General features: G+C 47.5%; 1 protein-coding gene across 1 annotated transcript in view; it reads right to left on the minus strand.

Annotated features, from left to right (window-relative positions):
• Positions 1–17,836, minus strand: part of NOL6 (nucleolar protein 6) — an 86,295-nt gene extending 68,459 nt beyond the window's left edge. The window contains exons 1-7 of the mRNA XM_081319240.1: positions 17,725–17,836; positions 14,828–15,055; positions 13,421–13,537; positions 9,279–9,458; positions 5,818–5,986; positions 4,064–4,198; positions 520–683 (exon numbers count right to left, since the gene is read on the minus strand). Coding sequence (XP_081175366.1) covers positions 520–683; positions 4,064–4,198; positions 5,818–5,986; positions 9,279–9,458; positions 13,421–13,537; positions 14,828–15,055; positions 17,725–17,751 — 1,020 coding nt within the window. The 5' untranslated portion in view covers positions 17,752–17,836. The remainder of the gene's footprint in view (positions 1–519; positions 684–4,063; positions 4,199–5,817; positions 5,987–9,278; positions 9,459–13,420; positions 13,538–14,827; positions 15,056–17,724) is intronic.
• Between the last annotated feature and the right edge of the window lie 1,681 nt (positions 17,837–19,517).

Genomic DNA, 19,517 nt, shown 5'->3' on the forward strand with positions numbered 1-19,517 from the left:
TCCTTAATTCCAGGTTGCTTCTCTGTTTGATCAGTTTCCAACCATTGTTTCTTCTCCTGCCCTCTGATGCTTTGGAGAATAATGTGACCCCCTCTTCTTTGTGGCAGCCCCTCAAACACTGGAACACTGCTATCGTATCACCCGTTTCTTCTTTTCTTTAGACTAGCCATACCCAAGTCCTACAGCCGTTCTTCATATGTTTTAGTCTTCGGGCCTTGGATCATCTTAGTTGCTCTTCTCTGGACTTTTTCCAAGGTCTCAACACCTTTTTTGTAGCATGGTGATCTAAACTGGTTCACAAGGTTTATTTATTTATTTATTTATTTATTTATTTTAATTCCACGCTGGATGGAACAAAACTGTGACTGAATCTGGATGTTCTGCTTCAGATACCACCAAGCCCCCCGCTCCTCCCAGCAGGTAACAAGGTTGTGAAGATGTGTAGCATTCCAGACAATACTTCGTGTTGGAAAGAAACATCAAAAGACTTCTGTGGGTTGATCAAGTCAGCCGGATTACCTGATAGAGCTCTCGCTGACGGAGCCAAACTTTGAGGAGGGCCACCCCATCTTGGAAGCCTCGGAAGGCCCTGGCGGCCTCGGAGAGGTAGAGCAGATTGGTCTCCATCACCAGGTCCCACAAAATGGAGTTGTTGTAATGAGGGGTGGGGGGTTCAGCTACTCCTGGGAAAAGAAGCAAAAAGGGTTGGGAGGCCAATGACCATCTCATTGGGAGGCAGACAAAGGAGCCTTCAGACCAACTTCCTGTCTAAGTGGAGGAAGCCAGCAGCAACAGCATGCTGTCAGGACCCACCCCAATTCACATCTTAGGAAATAAAGAACTCTTGGAACCAGGCTTGTCCAAAAAGGAGATTTTACTAAGATGTAGTCGACTGTGGGAATACAAGACAGGATCTGGCATTGTGTTACATTTTGATACTATATAAAGGATTCCCGTTTCAACCCCCTCCCTTCAACCCCATTTGGTCAGACTCACATTAATTAAACTTAGGTGTCAGGCCCTTCGGTGGGAAAGGGTAATCTTCTCATGCTTTTTATTGCTATTGCCTTCTTCCTTTCAGTTTCAAATGGAGATACAGACCAGATCCCTTCTTCCCTAACCCTCCCCCTTGTTATTCCCAGTTCAAAAGGTTTTCTTTGGTCTTTGAAGATAGCCTACAGGCAGGCTGAATACACCTCTTCTCCTTCCCCCTCGGAAGATGGCAGAATCCAGGGGGAGGCACAATATTTTAAACATACATTTATGAATGTGATATAAATGGATTCTGACAATGCAAAACAATGCAAGGTGAGATACAGGGAGTCCTCAACTTACAAACTTTCATTTAGTGACCATTCAAAGTTACAACAGCCCTGAGAAGTGACTTGTGATCGTTTTCCACCCTTACGAACGTTGCAGCATCCCCGGCCATGTGATCAAAATTCGGCCGCTTGGCAACTGGTTCATATCGACCATGGTATCCTACTGCGGCGTCTCAGGGGGTTGGGAGTGGGAGGCACTGTTTTGCAGTGGTTCTCCTCCTATCTCCTGGGCCGCTCGCAGTCGGTGTTGACGGGAGGGCAGAGGTCCGGCCCGAGGCCTCTTGCTTGTGGAGTTCCTCAGGGGTCGGTTCTCTCGCCCCTCCTGTTCAACATCTATATGAAGCCGCTGGGCGAGATCATTCGTGGTTTTGGGGTGGGGTATCATCAGTATGCTGATGATACCCAACTTTTTTTCTCCACCCCGAACCAACCCAGCGATGCCCTCACCGTGATGTCCCGTTGCCTGGAAGCGGTCCGGGTCTCAATGGGGAGAAACAGGCTTCGTCTCAATCCTGCCAAGACTGAGTGGCTGTGCATACCGGCATCTCGGGTCAACCAGACTATTCCATCTCTAACGAGGGGGGGTGAAGTGTTACCCCCCCATTGATAGGGCTCACAACTTGGGCGTCCTCCTGGATTCGCGGCTCACTTTTGAAGACCATATAGGAGCCGTGACCAGGGGGGCTTTTGCCCAGGTTCGCCTGGTGCGCCAGTTGTGACCCTACCTGGACCGAGATGCCCTACGCACAGTCACTCATGCGCTCGTGACCTCCCGTTTAGACTACTGCAATGCTCTCTACATGGGGCTGCCCTTGAGGACCACCCGGAGGCTTCAGCTGGTGCAGAATGCAGCCGTGCGAGTCGTGATGGGGGTCTCCTGATACTCCCATGTAACACCTCTACTCTGCGAGCTGCATTGGCTTCCGGTTGCCCTTCGGGTGAGATTCAAGGTGCTGGTGATGACCTATAAAGCCCTAAATGGCGAGGGTCCGGGATATTTGAGGGAACACCTGCTGCCAGCATCAAGCTCCCTTCGTCCAGTGCGCTCCCACAGGGTGGGTCTTCTCAGGGTGCCGCCGGTTAAAGATTGCCGGCGGGTAACACCCAGGGGTAGGGCCTTCTCACTGGGTGCGCCTGCCCTGTGGAACCAGCTGCCTGCGGAGCTTAGGACTGCCCCCGACCTCCGTTCATTCCGCCGGGACCTGAAGACCTGGCTCTTCGAGCTCTCTGGCCCAGGCTGAGAATTTTTTAATTTAATTTTAACTGGGTTTTTTATTTTTCTCAGGGTTTTATTTAATCTTTTTTAATTTGTTTTAACGTTTGTATTGATTTTCTTTTAAATGCCCTGTAAACCGCCCTGAGTCCTTCGGGAAAGGGCGGTATATAAATCTAAATAAATAAATAAATAAAATAAATATTTATGATGGTTGCTGTGTCCCGGGGTCCTGTGATCGAAACTCAAGACGCTTGGCAAACTGACTCCTATTTATGACAGTTGCAGTGTCCCGGGGCTCAGGTGATTTCCCCCTTTTTGTGACCTTCTGACCCAGCAAAGCCAATGGGGGAAAGGCAGGTTCATTTAACAACCGTGTTATTAAGTTAGCAACTGCGGTGATTCATTTAACAGCTGCGGCAAGAAAGGTTGTAAAATGAGGAAAAACTCAAATCTTTTGCTTAACAGCGGGAAGTTTGGGCTCAATTGTGGTGATAAGTCAAGGATTATGGCAATCTAAAAATTACAGGGTTATCAGTGCATGTAACACAGATGTGTGTGTGTGTGGACAAGAATGTCAACCTTGCTGTCAAGCAAAATCAACCTTTTAATAGCGAGTGCCACACAAAGTGCACTAACCAAACAGGTGGTAAGGAAATAGGGGAACTCAGGCACCACACAGATTATGTAGAAAGTAAACACAGGGTCAGACATAAAGGACTCAAATGTCTATACACCAATGCACAGAGTATGAACAGTAAGAAGGGTGAACTAGAAATTCAGGTAAATGAGGGCGGATATGATATTGTTGCCATTACGGAAACATGGTGGGATGAAACCCACAAATGGAACACACAGCTAGAGGGATTTAAATTATTTAACAGGAACAGACCAAACAAAAGAGGAGGTGAATTTGCTCTCCATATAAGAAATAACTACATTTCTACAGAAATAGAGCACAACAATAATGAAAACTGTCTTGAATGCATTTGGGTCAATATAAAAGGAGGGAAAATGACATTGCCATAGGTGTATACTACAGGCCACCCAACCAAACAAGAGGAAACAGATGAACTTTTTGCTAGTCAGCTAACTAAGGTATGTAGGAGGCACATCGCAATAGTAATGGGGGACTTTAGTTACCCTGACATCAACTGGGAGATATCTCTGCACCAAGTGGAAGATCAAACAGATTCCTGACAAACCTAGCAGACAACTTTGTCTCTCAAAAAGCAGAGAAGGGAACTAGGGGATTAGCCATATTGGATCTAATCCTCACGAACAGAAATGAAATGATAGAAGGTGTTGAAGCGACAGGAACCTTGGGAGGAAGTGATCATTGCAATATTGGAATTCAACATTATGGAAGCACCAGCAATAGAATATAGTCAAACTAGAGTCTTGGCAACTTTAAGAAGGGTGGACTTCGATTCCCAGAATTCCCCAGGCAGAATTCTGGGAGTTGAAGTCCACACATCTTAAAATTGTCAAGGCTGAGAAACACCGCCTGAACCTCTTCAAAGTCTACCTGTCACAGGTGAGTCCTTCTCTGTGAACCAAGCAGTACGGATGTTGTTTTTGCAGGGGTGCAAACGGATGGGCCTGAAGACCCCTGGGGCTGGGCAGGCATGGAGGCGGACCGTCACCGTCTTTGCATCCTTCCCTGCAACAACCCCGGAGACAGATGGAAAAGAAAAGAGAATAAAACAGGAGAATTAGCAATGTGGACGTTGTTCAAAATATACTTGTTACACACAAACACACAGAGAGAGAGAGACACACAATCAGAATCCTGGCTGTTTGGGCTTTATCTGAAAATAAGCCCATTAAAGCCCCAAATGATGGGAATCGCTCCTAGTGTTCGGAAGGCCAGAGTGGATGTTATAAAGTCTCAGACGTTAAGCAGGATGCGCCCTGGTTGGTACTTGGATGGGGGCCGGGCTGATATGGATGGATGGATGGGTCAGAAGAAAAAGGAAATGAAGGAAGGAAGGAAGGAAGGAAGGAAGGAAGGAAGGAAGGAAGGTAAAGAGAGGGAAGGGAAGGGGGGAAGGAAAAGAGGGAAGGGAAGGGAGGGGAAGGAGGGAAAAAAGGAAGGAAGGAGACAGGAAGGGAGAAGGGAAAGGAAGGGAGGGAAGGAAGGAAGGAAGGAGACAAAAAGGAAGAGAGTCAGAAGGGAAGGAAGGGAGGGACGCAAGGAAGGAAGGAAGGAAGGAAGGAAGGAAGGAAGGAAGGAAGGAAGGAAGGAAGAAAGAAAGAAAGAAAGAAAGAAAGAAAGAAAGAAAGAAAGAAAGAAAGAAAGAAAGACGGAAGAAGGGAAGGGAGGAAGGAAGGAAGGTAAAGAGAGGGAAGGGAAGGGATGAAGGAAAAGATAGAGAAGGGAAGGGAGGGGAAGGAGGAAAAAAAGGAAGGAAGGAGACAGGAAGGGAGAAGGGAAAGGAAGGGAGGGAAGGAGGGAGGAGGAGGGAAGGAAGGAGACAAAAAGGAAGAGAGTCAGAAGGGAAGGAAGGGAGGGACGAAAGAAAGAAAGAAAGAAAGAAAGAAAGAAAGAAAGAAAGAAAGAAAGAAAGAAAGAAAGAAAGAAAGAAAGAAAGAACAGAAGAAGGGAAGGGAGGAAGGAAGGAAAAGAGAGGGAAGGGAAGGGAGGAAGGAAAAGAGGGAAGGGAAGGGAGGGGAAGGAGGGAAAAAAGGAAGGAAGGAGACAGGAAGGGAGAAGGGAAAGGAAGGGAGGGAAGGAGGGAGGAGGAGGGAAGGAAGGAGACAAAAAGGAAGAGAGAGTCAGAAGGGAAGGAAGGGAGGGACGCAAGAAAGAAAGAAAGAAAGAAAGAAAGAAAGAAAGAAAGAAAGAGAAAGAAAGAAAGAAAGAAAGAAAGAAAGAAAGAAAGAAAGAAAGAAAGAAAGAAAGAAAGAAAGAAAAGAAGAAGGGAAGGGAGGAAGGAAGGAAGGAAAAGAGGGAAGGGAAGGGAGGGGAAGGAGGGAAAAAAGGAAGGAAGGAGACAGGAAGGGAGAAGGGAAAGGAAGGGAGGGAAGGAGGGAGGAGGAGGGAAGGAAGGAGACAAAAAGGAAGAGAGAGTCAGAAGGGAAGGAAGGGAGGGACGCAAGGAAGGGAGGGAGGGAGGGACGCAAGGGAGGGAGGGAGGGAGGGAGGGAGGAAATAAGGAAGGAAGGGCAAACAAGTCCTGGAAGAAGATGACAGCAAACGTCTCCTCTTAAGTCTGCCAACAGAGCTGCTTGATTCCTCCGCTCAACAGCCACACACACACACACACACAGCCCCTTTACCTCGTGGCTGGAGGAGCACAAGGGGCTTCAAATGGTTGCCATTCGCGTAGGCGAAGGCCACGCTCCGGAAGTGGTTCTTCTCGGCCAGGTGGTGGGCCAGGTGGGCCAGGTAGAGGGCCCTCTTGCGGTGATAGCGCTGGTTGAGGTTGTCCTTCTCTTGGAAAACTTCCTAAGACAAAAAAACGCACTATGGTTTAAGTAGTCCTCGACTTGCAACAGCTCGTTTAGCAACCACTCAAAGTTACAACGGCATGAAGGAAAGAAGCGTTTTTCATACTTATGACCGTCGGAGCGTCCCCTGTGGTCACGTGATCAAAATTCAGATGCTTGGCAACTGACTCTCATTTATGACGGTCACAGTGTCCCGGGATCACATGATCCTCCTTTTGCGGCCTTCCGACAAGCAGAGTCAAACGGGGAAGCCGGATTCACCGAACAACCCTATTCCTCGCTTAGCAGCTGCAGGGATTCACTGTGGCTAGAAAGGTCGTAAAAGGGGACAGAATTCGCCTGCCAAAATGTCTCGCTTGGCAACCAAAAATGTGGGCTCAATTGCTGTCGTAAATCGAGGACCACCTGTACTGTTAAGCCGCCCAGAGCTGCTTTGAAAAGGGAGATGGGTGTCATATACCTTGAATAAAGGGATTAAAACATGCCCTTGATGGATGCAGCTTGTATTAGAATAGAATAGAATAGAATAGAATAGAATAGAATAGAATAGAATAGAATAGAATAGAATAGAATAGAATAGAATAGAATAGAATAGAATAGAATAGAATAGAATAGAATAGAATAGAATAGAATAGAATAGAATGGAGAATTGAATGAAATGGAATAGAATATAGAATATAGAGTATAGAGTGTAGAGTGTAGAGTGTAGAATGTAGAATGTAGAATATAGAATATAGAATATAGAATATAGAATATAGAATATAGAATATAGAATATAGAATATAGAATATAGAATATAGAATATAGAAAATAGAATAGAATGGAACAGAATGGAATGGAATGAAACAGAGAATGGAATGGAATAGAATTAGAATTAGAATTAGAATTGGAATTAGAATGGAATGGAATGGGATAAGATAGGATAGGATAGGGTAGGGTAGGGTAGGGTAGGATAGGGCAGAATATGGAGTAGGAATAGGAATAGGAACAGAATAAAATAGAACAGAACAGAGCTGGAAGGGACCTTGGAGGTCTTCTAGTCCAGCCCCCTGCTCAAGCAGGAGAACCTATACCGTCTCAGACAAGTGACTGTCTAGCCTCTTCTTAAAAATCTCCAGTGATGGAGTGACCACAATTTCTGGGGGCAACTTCTGTTCCACTGGTTGATTGTCCTCCCTGTCAGGAACGCATCCCATCACCACCAATGGTTGCTGAGAGACAGGAGCCTCTCCCCAAAGAATCAGCAAGCGTCAGGGGCTTTTGCTTGAAGGCAGAGGTGGCTCAGGGGTGTGTGTGTCTAACTTTTCATTGGTAGCCCCCCCCCCAACTCTGCAACACATTCTCGAGGCCCCCTCAATGCCGCCATTCTTGCAACGTTCATTCTCCCAAAACTATAGCTAGTCCTCGGCTTACGACCTCGATCCAGACCAGCCTTTCTGTTCCCAAGTGAGACGTTCGTTAAGTGAATCTTGCCCCTTTGCGACCTTTCTTGCCACAGTTGTTAAGGGAATCACTGCGGTGGTTAAATTAGTCTCACGATTGTTAAGTGAATCTGGAGTTCCCCCATTGACTTTGCTTGTCAGAAGGTCGCAAAAGAGGACCAGGTGACCTCCCCGGGATGCTGTGACCGTCATAAATAGGAACCAGTTGCCAAGCAGCCGAATTTTGATCAGGTGACCACGGGGATGCTGCAACGGTCGTCAGGGTGAAAAACTGCCCTGAGTCCCTTGATGTTGTAACTGAACAGTCGCTAAACAAGCTGTTTGAATCAATGAATGAATTCAGCTGGCTCAGTTCCATTGCTTGAATGTTTGCCCGCTGAAATAATTTGTCCCGCTATATTTCTATGAAACCTCTTGCTCGAAATATATACGTTACGTTCGCTTATATCAATATTTCTCAACCTCAGCAACTTTTAAGACCCATGGAGCTAAATTCTCCAGCCGGCATGCTGATCTCCATGCCAAGGAAGGGCTCAGAAGAAGAGCACAACCACCGCAACAAACTTCAGGCGGTGTGTGAATGCACTGGCGTGTTTCACTGCTGGATCTTGGGAAGACCCAGGAGCGTAGCAAGGAAAATAAAACACCAATGAGCATGAAATAGCTCTTCATGTCCTAAGTGTTCTCCCAATGTTGTTGTTGTTGTTGTTAGTTGCAAAGTCATGTCCGACCCAACGCGACCCCATGGACAACGTTCCTCCAGGCCTTCCTGTCCTCTACCATCTTCTGGAGTCCATTTAAGCTCACGCCTACTGCTTCAGTGACTCCATCCAGCCACCTCATTCTCTGTCGTCCCCTTCTTCTCTTGCCCTCAACCTTTCCCAGCATTAGGCTCTTCTCCAGTGAGTCCTTCCTTCTCATTAGGAGGCCAAAGTATTTGAGTTTCAGCTTCAGGATCTGGCCTTCTAAAGAGCAGTCAGGGTTGATCTCCTCTAGGACTGACCGGTTTGATCGCCTTGCAGTCCAAGGGACTCGCAGGAGTCTTCTCCAGCACCACAGTTCAAAGGCCTCAATTCTTTGGCGCTCAGCCTTTCTTATGGTCCAGCTTTCACAGCCATACATTGCAGCTGGGAAGACCATGGCCTTGACTATACGTCTCCCAATGTTATTGTCCTTTTATTATCAGTTTGGTCTAGAAAGCAGGAGACCATGAGTTCTAGTATACACCTTGGCATCAGAGTGACTCAGGGCCCATCACCAGGAGACAGTGAGTTCTAGTCCCATCTGAGCATCAAAGACAGCTGGGTGACTTTGGGCCAATCACCAGGAGATGGTGAGTTCTAGCACTGTCTTAGGCATCAAGGGCAGCTGGGTGACTTTGGGCCAATCACCAGGAGATGGTGAGTTCTAGTCCCAGCTTGGCGTCAAAGGCAGCTGGGTGACTTTGGGCCAATCACCAGGAGATGGTGAGTTCTAGTCCCAGCTTGGCATCAAAGGCAGCTGGGTGACTTTAGGCCAATCACCAGGAGATGGTGAGTTCCAGCACTGCCTTAGGCACAAAAGGCAGCTGGGTAACTTTGGGCCAATCACCAGGAGATGGTGAGTTCTAGTCCCAGCTTGGCATCAAAGGCAGCTGGGTGACTTTGGGCCAATCACCAAGAGATGGTGAGTTCTAGTCCCAATTTAGACATGAAGGCGGGCTGGGTAACTTTGGGCCAGTCTCTCTCTCTCAACCTAACCCACCGCACAGGGTTGTTGTGATGGGGAAAATAGGAGGAGGGAGGAGTTATGTTCGCAAAATAAAATAAATTAAAAGGGAGCCTTCCACTTCTGCTCGGGCCCACTCACCTTGGGCATGGTCACTGCAATGTCCACGTTCACCTCTGGCTTGATACAGGTGCCCAGCAGGTAACTTCCCACCACCTTTACCTCTGCTGGGGGCAGAAAATGGAACTTGCCCTTCACCTTGAAAGGGACCTGCAGGATAGGGACCTTTACTCCCTTGGGGAGCCACGTCTGGTCAGTGATCTGAAAGAAAAGAAGAATCCACCCTTTGATCCCCGAATCAGGCTGAGGTTCATGGGGAGCGGTCCCAGGGGGCCCAAACCAAAGAATCCCAGAAACTCGGAAAATACAAGCGGTCCTCAACTTACGACCACAACTGAGCCCCAAATTTCTGCTGCTAAGCAAGACGGTGCCACAACTGTCCGAGTTAAATCCCTGCGCTTGTTAAGCTAGGAACACGGTCGCTAAATGAATCTTGACTTCCCCGTTGACTTTCTTTGTCAGAAGGTCACTAAAGGGGAATCACATGACCCCGGGACACTGCGACCGTCATAAAGAGGAGTCAGCTGCAAGGATGAGAATGTTGCAGGGATGCTTCAAAGGTCATTAAGGGTGAAAAACAGTCGTACGTCACTTCTTTCAGTGCCAGTGCAGCTTCAAATGGTCACTAAATATGAACTGCTGTAAGTTGAGGACTGCCTATGCTAGTCTGGGGGTCCTGCCTTTGATCCCACAATAGGAGGGTCCATGCTAAGTCAAAGGAAGCTGTATTTCTATTCAGGCATTCAAAATTCAATATATTATGGCAATGAGATTGGAGTTACTCCCCAAACGTTAGGGAGACCCCCTCACCCCAACCATACCAGGCCTAGGAAGTCCTTACTGTGATGTGTCCTGCACCTCACCTGTGCAAATGAGTACAAAATGTACCTTGATGCATCTTTAACACATAACAGCAAATTAATCTCCATTATGCTGTCCTTTTTCCGAGGACTCAGAAATTGGGTTGTGGCCATGAACAAAAGCCCAGGAAGCCACTAATCTGGTATTACTTAATCATAATCGTAAAGTTGGAAGGGACCTTGGAGGTCATCTAGTCCAACCCCCTGCTCAGGCAGGAAACCCTGTACCATTTCAGACAAATGGCTGTCCAGTCTCTTCTTAAAAACTTCCAGTGTTGGAGCATTCACAGCTTCTGGAGGCAGGTTGTTCCACTGGTTAATTGTCCTAACTGTCAGGAAGTTTCTCTCCTTGATTAGTTTCCATCCGTTGCTTCTTGTCCTGCCTTTGGGCGCTTTGGAGAATAGCTTGACTTCCTCTTCTTTGTGGCAGCCCCTGAGATATTGGAACACTACTATTATGTCCCCCCTCGTCCTTCTCTTCATTAAACTAGACCAGGGGTCGGCAACCTAAAAAAGGAAAAGAGCCACTGGGAACCGGATCCATCACAAATTTTAAAAAGTGGGAGCCGCGTGCGTGTGTCCATGCACGCGCATGCGCAAAAAAATGTTTTGCGCATGCGCAAAACGTTTTTTGCGCATGCGCGGACGCACGCGGTTGCCATTTTTTTTAAAAAAGTGAGATGGAACCGGTTCCCGGTTGCCCGACGGCGACGGCCCGTCTGCAAAGCTGCCGCTTTCAGCAGCTTTGCAGACGGGCCGCGGCAGCTTCCTCAAAGAGCAGCGCCCCTGCCCGTTCGCGCGGAGGTACGCGCGCACCTCTCCAAAGGTTTGGGGAGGTGCGCGCGCACCTCCGGTCGTTCGGAGAGGTGCACGCGCACCTCTCAGAATGGGCAGGGGCGCTGCTCTTTGAGGAAGCTGTAGCGGCCCGTCTGCAAAGCTGCCGAAAGCGGCAGCTTCGGAGACGGGCCGCTACAGCTTCCTCAAAGAGCGGCATCTCTGCCCGTTCGCGCGGAGGTACGCGCGCACCTCTCCAAACGGGCGGTGCCACTCTCCATTTGGAGAGGTGCGCGCGCACCACTGCCCGTTCAAAGAGGTGCGTGCGCACCGGGCGGCTGGGAGCCGCAGGAGACGGCTCAAAGAGCCGCATGCGGCTCCGGAGCCGTGGGTTGCCGACCCGTGAACTAGACATACCCAATTCCAGCAGCTGTTCCTTATATGTTTTAGCCTCTTCTCTGTACTCTTTCCAGAGCCTCAACATCTTTTTTACATCGTGGTGACCAAAACTGGATGCAGCATTCCAAGTGTGGCCTTATCAAGTCATTGTAAAGTGGTATTAATACTTCACGTGATCTTGATTCTATCCCTGTTAATGCAGCGTAGCACTGTGTTGGCTTTTTTGGCAGCTGCAGTTGCAAATATTCTGACTTAGTTATGTGCCCCTTTCCACTTCCTATACTTATCCTTTTTATCTTTCAATTTATCAGAGAATTCTTTATTCAGCCATCCTGGTTTCTTTTGAAAGCTGTTATCTTTCCTCTTTGTTGGTATTTTGCTAGACTGGGTTTTTATTATCTCACTTTTCAAAATTTCCCAAACTTCTTGAGTTGTTTTCCCCTTGAGGATTCTCATCCATGGAATCCTTCCCAAGCTCTAAGTTTATTGAAATTAGCTCTCTTAAAGTCCAAGACTCTAGTTTGACTGTATTCTATTGCTCGTGCTTCCATAAAGTTGAATTCCAATATTGCATGATCACTTCCTCCCAAGGTTCCTGTGGCTTCAACACCTTCTATCATTTCATCTCTGTTAGTGAGAATTAGATCCAAAATGGCTAATCCCCTAGTTCCCTTCTCTACTTTTTGGGTGACAAAGTTGTCTGCTAGGTTTGTCAGGAATCTTCCACTTGGTGCAGAGTTTGTCTCCCAGTTGATGTCAGGGTAGTTAAAGTCCCCCATTACTATTGTGATGTGCTTCCTACATACCTTAGTTAGCTGACTAGCAAAAGGTTCATCTATTTCCTCTGTTTGGTTTGCCAAATCCACTCACAAAGCCCCCCCATACACATGACCCATATTCTGTCCCAATGATAGATTTGGAAGGGACCTTGGAGGTCTTCTAGTCCAGGGCTTTTCAACCTTTTCACCCATTGTACCACTTTTAGGATATGGCAACATCCGAGTACCAACAGTTGCCTAGCAAGGTGTCAAAAACTTGACCAAAAAAAAAAAGGAAAAAAGTGATGAAGTACAGGTAGTCCTCAATTTACAACAGTTCACTTAGTGACTGATCGAAGTTACAATGGCACTGAAAAAAGTGCCCCCCAAGCCACAGCCGAGCAAGACACCTGCCTGCCCGCCCGGGGGCGCTCTTCCTCCTATCCGAGGTTTCCGGGTGGGCAGGCAGGTGTCTTGCTTGGCTGTGGTTTGGGGGGCAATTTTTTTCAGTCCCATTGTAACTTCGAACAGTCACTAAGCGAAGTGTCGTAAGTCGAGGACTACCTGTACTTCATCACTTTTTTCCTCTTTTTTTTGGGTCATCAAGTTTTTGACACCTTGCTAGACGACTGGTGGTACTCGGATGTTGCCATACCCTAAAAGTGGTACAATGGGTGAAAAGGTTGAAAAGCCCTGCCCTAACCCACTCTCTTCCTGATAAATTGGGACTTCATATTTCAGTGCTCCTCCGGGGAAATCCCTTGGCTGTGCAGGCAAGCAATCTCAAGGGATCCCAAATCTGGAAAGCAGCAGACTTCCGAGGGACAAGAGCAAGGGCTAATACGGGCCACAAGGTTAAACCCACTTCCTGGAAAGAAAGACCCACTGAGTTACAGTGGCTTCCTAGGAAATACGTCTCAGGATGTCCCAAAGGCGCATTTTCCAAAAGGCAACTGGACTTTCTTGGGGGTTTTTTCCCTTGAAAATGTTTTGCTTCTCGTCCAAGACACTTCTTCAGTTCTGACTGAAGGACTCGGGAGTTGGAACTGAAGAAGCTTCTCGGGTGAGAAGCGAAATGTTCACAAGGAAAAAATTAAGAAAGTCCAGTTGCCTTTTGGAAATTTTTAAAAAAAAAGCACCTTTGGGATAACCATGTCCCGGATCAGGCCTGGGTTGTCAAACTTGGCAACTGCAAGACTTGTGGACTTCAACTCCCAGAATTCCTCAGCCAGCCCTGGCTGGCTGAGGAATTCTGGGAGTTGAAGTCCACAAGTCTTAAAGTTGCCAAGTTTGAAGACCCTTGTCCTGAATGCTTGAGAATCTTCATAGACATATCTCAAGATGCTATCAACAGTGCAGTTTTGAAGCGTACGTCTCTCGCCGGAAGTTCCGGGATGTTCCTGAGCATGGCGCTGATTTCGTGAAGGAAGGCATCGATTCGCTGCTTCCTCTTCTCCTTGAGGGTCACCTCCTTCAACAGTTCCTCGATCTGCAGAAGGAGAAAAATGGAATAGAGGTGGGTCATAAACAGGAAGGCTAAAGTATTCTGGATCTTCCTTTGCTAATAGGAATCGCCCTTCCAGTTCCCCCGGCCAAGTTTGCTTCAACCACCAAGCTGCCAGGAGCAAGGAATCAGAGTTACTCATAAATCAGATATGAGATAGTAAGCAACTTTATTGTTCTCCAGCTATACCGGTAAGTCCTCGACTTACGACTCAGTTCATTTAGTAACCACTCGAAGTTACAACAGCACTGAAAAAAGTGACTTAGGACCATTTTGCACCCTTACAAAACGTGGTCACGGGATCAGAATTCAGACACTCAGCAACTGTCTCAGATTTATGACCAAGGCAGCGTCCCCGGGGGAATCACGTGATCCCCTTTTGCAACCTCCTGACAAGCAAAGTCAATGGGGAAGCCAGATTCACTTAATAACCGTGTTATTAACAACAAGCAGGGATTCACTTAACCACTGTGGCAAGAAAGGTCGTAAAACGGGACAAAACTCACCTCACAACTGTCTCGCCCAGCCACAGAAATTTGGGGGATTTTATTTATTTTAGTGTACAGCAAGAATGTTAAAAAGCCCATCATCATGACAATCTCAACGAGCAAATATGAGACTGTTCTGTCCCAGCCTACGTGAGTCCTTGTTATGCTCACAAGGAGAAACCCCTCTTCCAATCAAGCAGGCAGGAACCTCAGGAAAAACCCAAACCCTTTTTATTATTCACAGACCTGAGTCAATGTCCAGAGCAAACAAACACAGTCCACAGAAACTCAATCCTCAACACAAACGGTTGCCTTCGGCAACCAGCACCTCCCACACCTTCCCTTTTATTATTCAGCCAAGGCGTGGCTTCCTAATGCCTTCTCCTTTGCCTTTGGAGCCACCCCATTGCCAGCGTTTTCATGGATCCTGAATATTTCCCAGCTGTGCTTGATCACTGTCCAACTCAAGACTCCCAGCACAGCTGTGTCTCAGCCTGAGCGCCAGTAGAGGGGCCAGGCTCCTCATCAGGCTGTAAGTCTTGGAGCTCTTCAGAGCCTTCCTCTGATGTCACTCCACGCCCCTCTTCCTCATCTGATTCCTCAGACTCAGCTGCCGGATCTATTGGCTGGCAAGGAATCACAACAGAGACTATTCTATTTACGAATTCAAAAGTAGCGTACTTGTAGAGTCAATACACAACTGCGGCAAGAAAGTTTGTGGCTACAGAAGGATTCCAAGCTAGGCCCCCGCTTGACTCCTCCTTCCAATTTCCCAATCCAAACTGACCTGCAGGCGCAGAAGGTTGGAATGGAACAGGTTCTCTGTCTCCTTCAGGTGCCTCAGTTCTTCGTTGGTGGGCACCTTGTAGAGCTCACGTTTGCCCAACTTCACCGGCTGCAAGAGGCCTTCAGAGGAGGAAGCCCGTTTCTTGCCCCTCGGCTTCTCTCCCTTATGGATGCCATTTTGGTTCCCTTCCTTCTCCGGACCTTTACTTCCCTCATCACTTTCAGACATCTGCAGGTAACAAAAAAAGGGAATTATTCACCTAAATAAGGCTGCTGATTGTGGAACAGACATGCAGGCTCAGGAATTCTGGGAGTTGAAGTCCCCAGGTCATAAAAGGGCCATGCTTCCCCAACCCTGTGCTAAGTCTTCCGTTTTCCCACAGTGGTCACAAAAAGAGGCAAAACCCTATTTCTCTTTTGTTCTAGATCTTACTTTTCAATCTTGGTTTAGTGTTTTTCAACCTTGCCAAAAGGTGTGGACTTCAACTCCCAAAATTTCCCAGTCAGCTATGCTGGCTGTGGAATTCTGGGAGCTGAAGTCCACATCTCTCAAACGTTGTTGAGGAACATTGCTCTAGGATATAAGCAATGCTTTAGAGATCACAATAGGTGGGTTCATCCAGCCCAGGATGCCCAAACTAAGTAGAGCCCATGATGGTTTAATGTGATGTGTGAACCCAAAGGGAACAGAAAACTCTGTGAAATGACACAGGATCTGTAAACTCGCTGCTGGCTTTAAATTCCACTTTGGGGAATTGAAGAACACTTTGAAATTGAAGAACAGGTCAACCAATACTTCCTTCACAAGCTTTTAAACTGTGTTGATTTATTCCCCTCCTTCATGAGCTTTTAAACTTTTTTTTACTTATCCATTCTCCTTTTTCATGAGGTTTTTGAACTTTATTTATTTATTCTCCTCCTTCATGAGGATGTGAGCTTTATTTATTCTCTTCATGAGCTTTTAAAACTTTTCTTTATAAGTTTTGTACAGCCGTATATCAGCAGTCCCTACCAGTTCTGGGACCAAGAAAAATTGTCTTCCGCAAACCGGGGAAGGGGGGGAGATGCATGTATGAAACTTTGCTTGCTCAGCCCAGTTCCTAACAGGCTGTGGACCGGTACCAATCAGGGGCGCTGGGTTGTGGACCCCTGCCACACATCTTTGAGAAAGGATATCTAGAGAAAAGAAGGACTAGGGGTGACATGATAACAGTCTTCCAATATTTGAGAGGCTGTCAACATTCTCCAAAGCACCAGAAGGCAAGACAAGAAACAATGGATGGAAACTAATCAAGGAGAGAAGCAACCTGGAATTAAGGAGAAACTTCCTAACAGTGAGGACAATTAACTAGTGCAGGGGTAGGCAACCTTGGCTCTTTTATGATTCGTGGACTTCAACTCCCAGAATTCCTGAGCCAGCATGGCTCAGCTTGGAAACCTCTCTTTCCCCTCAGCATTGCTGCTTGGGGATTCTGGGAGTTGAAGTCCACGAGTCATAAAAGAGCCAAGGTTGCCTACCCCTGAACTAGTGGAACAGCTTGCCTTCTGAAGTTGTGGGTGCTCCGTCAATGGAGGTCTTCAAGAAGAGATTGAACCTCCACTTGTCTGAAATGGTATAGACTAGACCAGGGGTGTCAAACTCAATTTCATTGAGGGCCGGGCCGCATCAGCATTGCGGTTGCCCTCAGGGGGCCGGGTGGGTATGGCCAGGGTGGGCGTGGCCTACTGGGTGGGCGTGGCTAGAGTGCATATGGCCTATTGGGTGGGCGTGGCCAGCTCTACATCTTTCACATCAAGGGTGCCTATGGGGGCCTGGGCAGGAGTGGGACACATCTGAGGGTCTCTGGCAGGAGGAGGGTCTCTGGGCCAGGGCCAAGGTAGTGGGGGCCGTTCCCTCACTGTTTCCAGGATGGCTTTGTGGGCCACATGAAACCACTTCACGGGCCACATCTGGCCCCCGGGCCTTGTGTTTGACATGCCTGGACTAGACTCTCCTGCTTGAGCAGGGGCATTGGACTAGAAGACCTCTAAGGTCCCTTCCAACTCTGTAATTATGTTAAACGGTGGAATGTCTTCCTTTTAGAAGTTGTGGGTGCTCCATCACTGGAGTTTTTAGGAAAAAACTGGGCAGTCACCTATCTGAAAGAGTATAGGATCTCCTGCTTGAGCAAAAGGTTGGACTAGAAGACCTCTAAGATCCCTTCCAGCTCTATTCCGATTAAACAGCACCCTGGCTCACAACACTTATACAGGTAGTCCATGACTTACAGCTTTTCATTTAGTGTCCATTCACAGTTATAACAGCAATGAAAACAAAGGGGCCTACGGCTGATTTTCACTGACGACCGTTGCAGCCTCCCCCATGGTCACGTAACCAAAATTCAGACGCTTGGCAACTGGCTCATATTTACGACGGTTGCAGCGTCGCGGGGTTATGTGATTGCCCCCTTTTGTGACCTTCTGACAAGCAAAGTCAACGGGGAAGCCAGATTCACTCAACAACCGGAGTGATGCACTTAACGACTGTGGCAAGCAAGGTCACATAACGGGACAAAACTCACTTAACCGTCTCGCTTAGCCACAGAAATTTTATGGCTCAAACTGAGATCGTAAGTCGAGGTCTACCTGCAACTGCTCGCTCTTTTTGTAGCATTCTTTAACCACTGCGATATTTTGTCCGATTTCAGCCCCCCCCCCGGCTAATTTATTTATTAAATTATTATTGATTTATTAAATTGTTTATTAAACGGGACTACAACGCCCATTCTCCTTGACACACAACCCCCGTCGTGGACGATGGGAGATGTGGTCCGGTGAGGCGAGGCTCCCCGGGAGCGCCACGGTATTGCGTCCCCACGATCTTTTCCCCCTACCCCGCTCCGCTCGGCCGCAACCCACCTTCTGCCGACCGGCTCCGGCAGCCATGCGGGTGGCGCTCGGCAAAAACACGTGGAGCCGACAGCGCCACACATACAGGCTCTTCCGGCTTCCGTTGCCCGAGTTCCTCACTCTCGGCCTCCGATAGGTTAGCGTCGGCTAGCCCCGCCCACTGCACCGGTTGGTTGAGAGCGCAGGAAGTTTGCCGAACCGACCTTTCAGTTATCGCTGGTAGAAGTTCTAGAAGTAGGAAAATGAAGAGAGGTCCAACCTCACTCTCTTTCTCTCTCTCTCGGGAGATGAGTTCCGGGTTCCGTTGCACAACTTCGCTTGTTTAGAGGAAATCCTCAACTTAGACTTTAAGATTTTAATTTTAACTGGGTTTTAATTTTCTCAGGGTTTTATTTAATCTTTTTTAATTTGTTTTAACATTTGTATTGACTTTCTTTTAAATGCCCTGTAAACCGCCCTGAGTCCTTCGGGAAAGGGCGGTATATAAATCTAAATAAATAAATAAATAAATAAATAAACTTGATTTAGTGACCTTTCAAACAGCAATGAAAAAAGTGACTTATGACCGTTTTTCACACTTACGACCGTTGCAGCATTCCCCACGCTCACGGGATCAAAATTCAGATACTTGGCAACTCACTCAGATTTATGACGGTTGCAGTGTCCCAGGGGTCATGTGTGATCCCCTTTTGTGACCTTCCGACAAGCCAAGTCAATGGGGAAGCCAGATTCGCTTAACGACCGTGTTACTAACTTAACAGCTGCGGTGATTCACTTAACAACTGTGGCAAGAAAGGTCGCAAAATGGGGCAAAACTCACTTCAATGTTTCACTTAGCAATAGAAGTTTGGGGGTTAGTTTTGGTCGTAACTCAAGGACAACCTGGGCATTTTCAGAAGAGGGACGATCGTTTCCGAGTATCGGGCTTTGATGTCTCTTACATCAGTGCATGGAAAAAACACAGAAAACAAATGTGAAGGTTGCAGTCCTGGAGGTTTTTAAGAAGAGACTGGACTGGAATGGTCTAGGGCAGGGGTCTTCAAACTTGGCCCTTTTATGACTGGTGGACTTCAACTCCCAGAATTCCTCAGCCAGGCACGCTGGCTGAGGAATTCTGGGAGTTGAAATCCACCAGTCATAAAAGGGCCAAGTTTGAAGACCCCTGGTATAGGGTCTCCTGTTTGAGCAGGGGGTTGGACTAGAAGACCTCCAAGGTCCCTTCCAGCATTATTTCCCCAGACCATAGATTTGGCAAAGCCTTCATTGCAACCGAAGGAGATTATCCTATACGGCCCTGTTTCATAATGCAATCGAGTGAGTATTTTTCAACCTTAGTGACTTTAAAATGGGTGGCTTTCAACTCCCAGAATTGGCTGGCTGGGAACTGAAGTCCTCCCATTTGTAAAGGTGGAAAAAGACAGAATGGACAAAATTACTGGGAAATTCAGACAGATGTTCTGATCCTGAAAAAGTCAGCAGAGTGTGGAATTTCTGCATCATGCTAAGCCATGGTTAGCTAACCAAAGAGAGGCAGCTGTGCTCACCCCACACATCAGCAAGGAGGGTCAGAAATGAGATACCGTGGACATTGCAACACCTGCCTGCAATTAGTGCAGGTTCGCATCCCACCAGGCTCAAGGTTGACTCAGCCTTCCATCCTTCCGAGGTAGGTAAAATGAGGACCCAGATTGTTGGGGGCAATTAAGCTGACTTTGTAATAATGCCGCTTGGTGTGTGTGTGAAAGCCCTAATAAGCAGGCATATACATAGAATGAAGGCTACTGCTAAGCTTGTAAGCCGCC

The sequence above is a fragment of the Vipera berus genome, assembly GCF_964194415.1.
Source record: "Vipera berus genome assembly, chromosome: 2".
Classification (NCBI taxonomy): Eukaryota; Metazoa; Chordata; class Lepidosauria; order Squamata; family Viperidae; genus Vipera; species Vipera berus.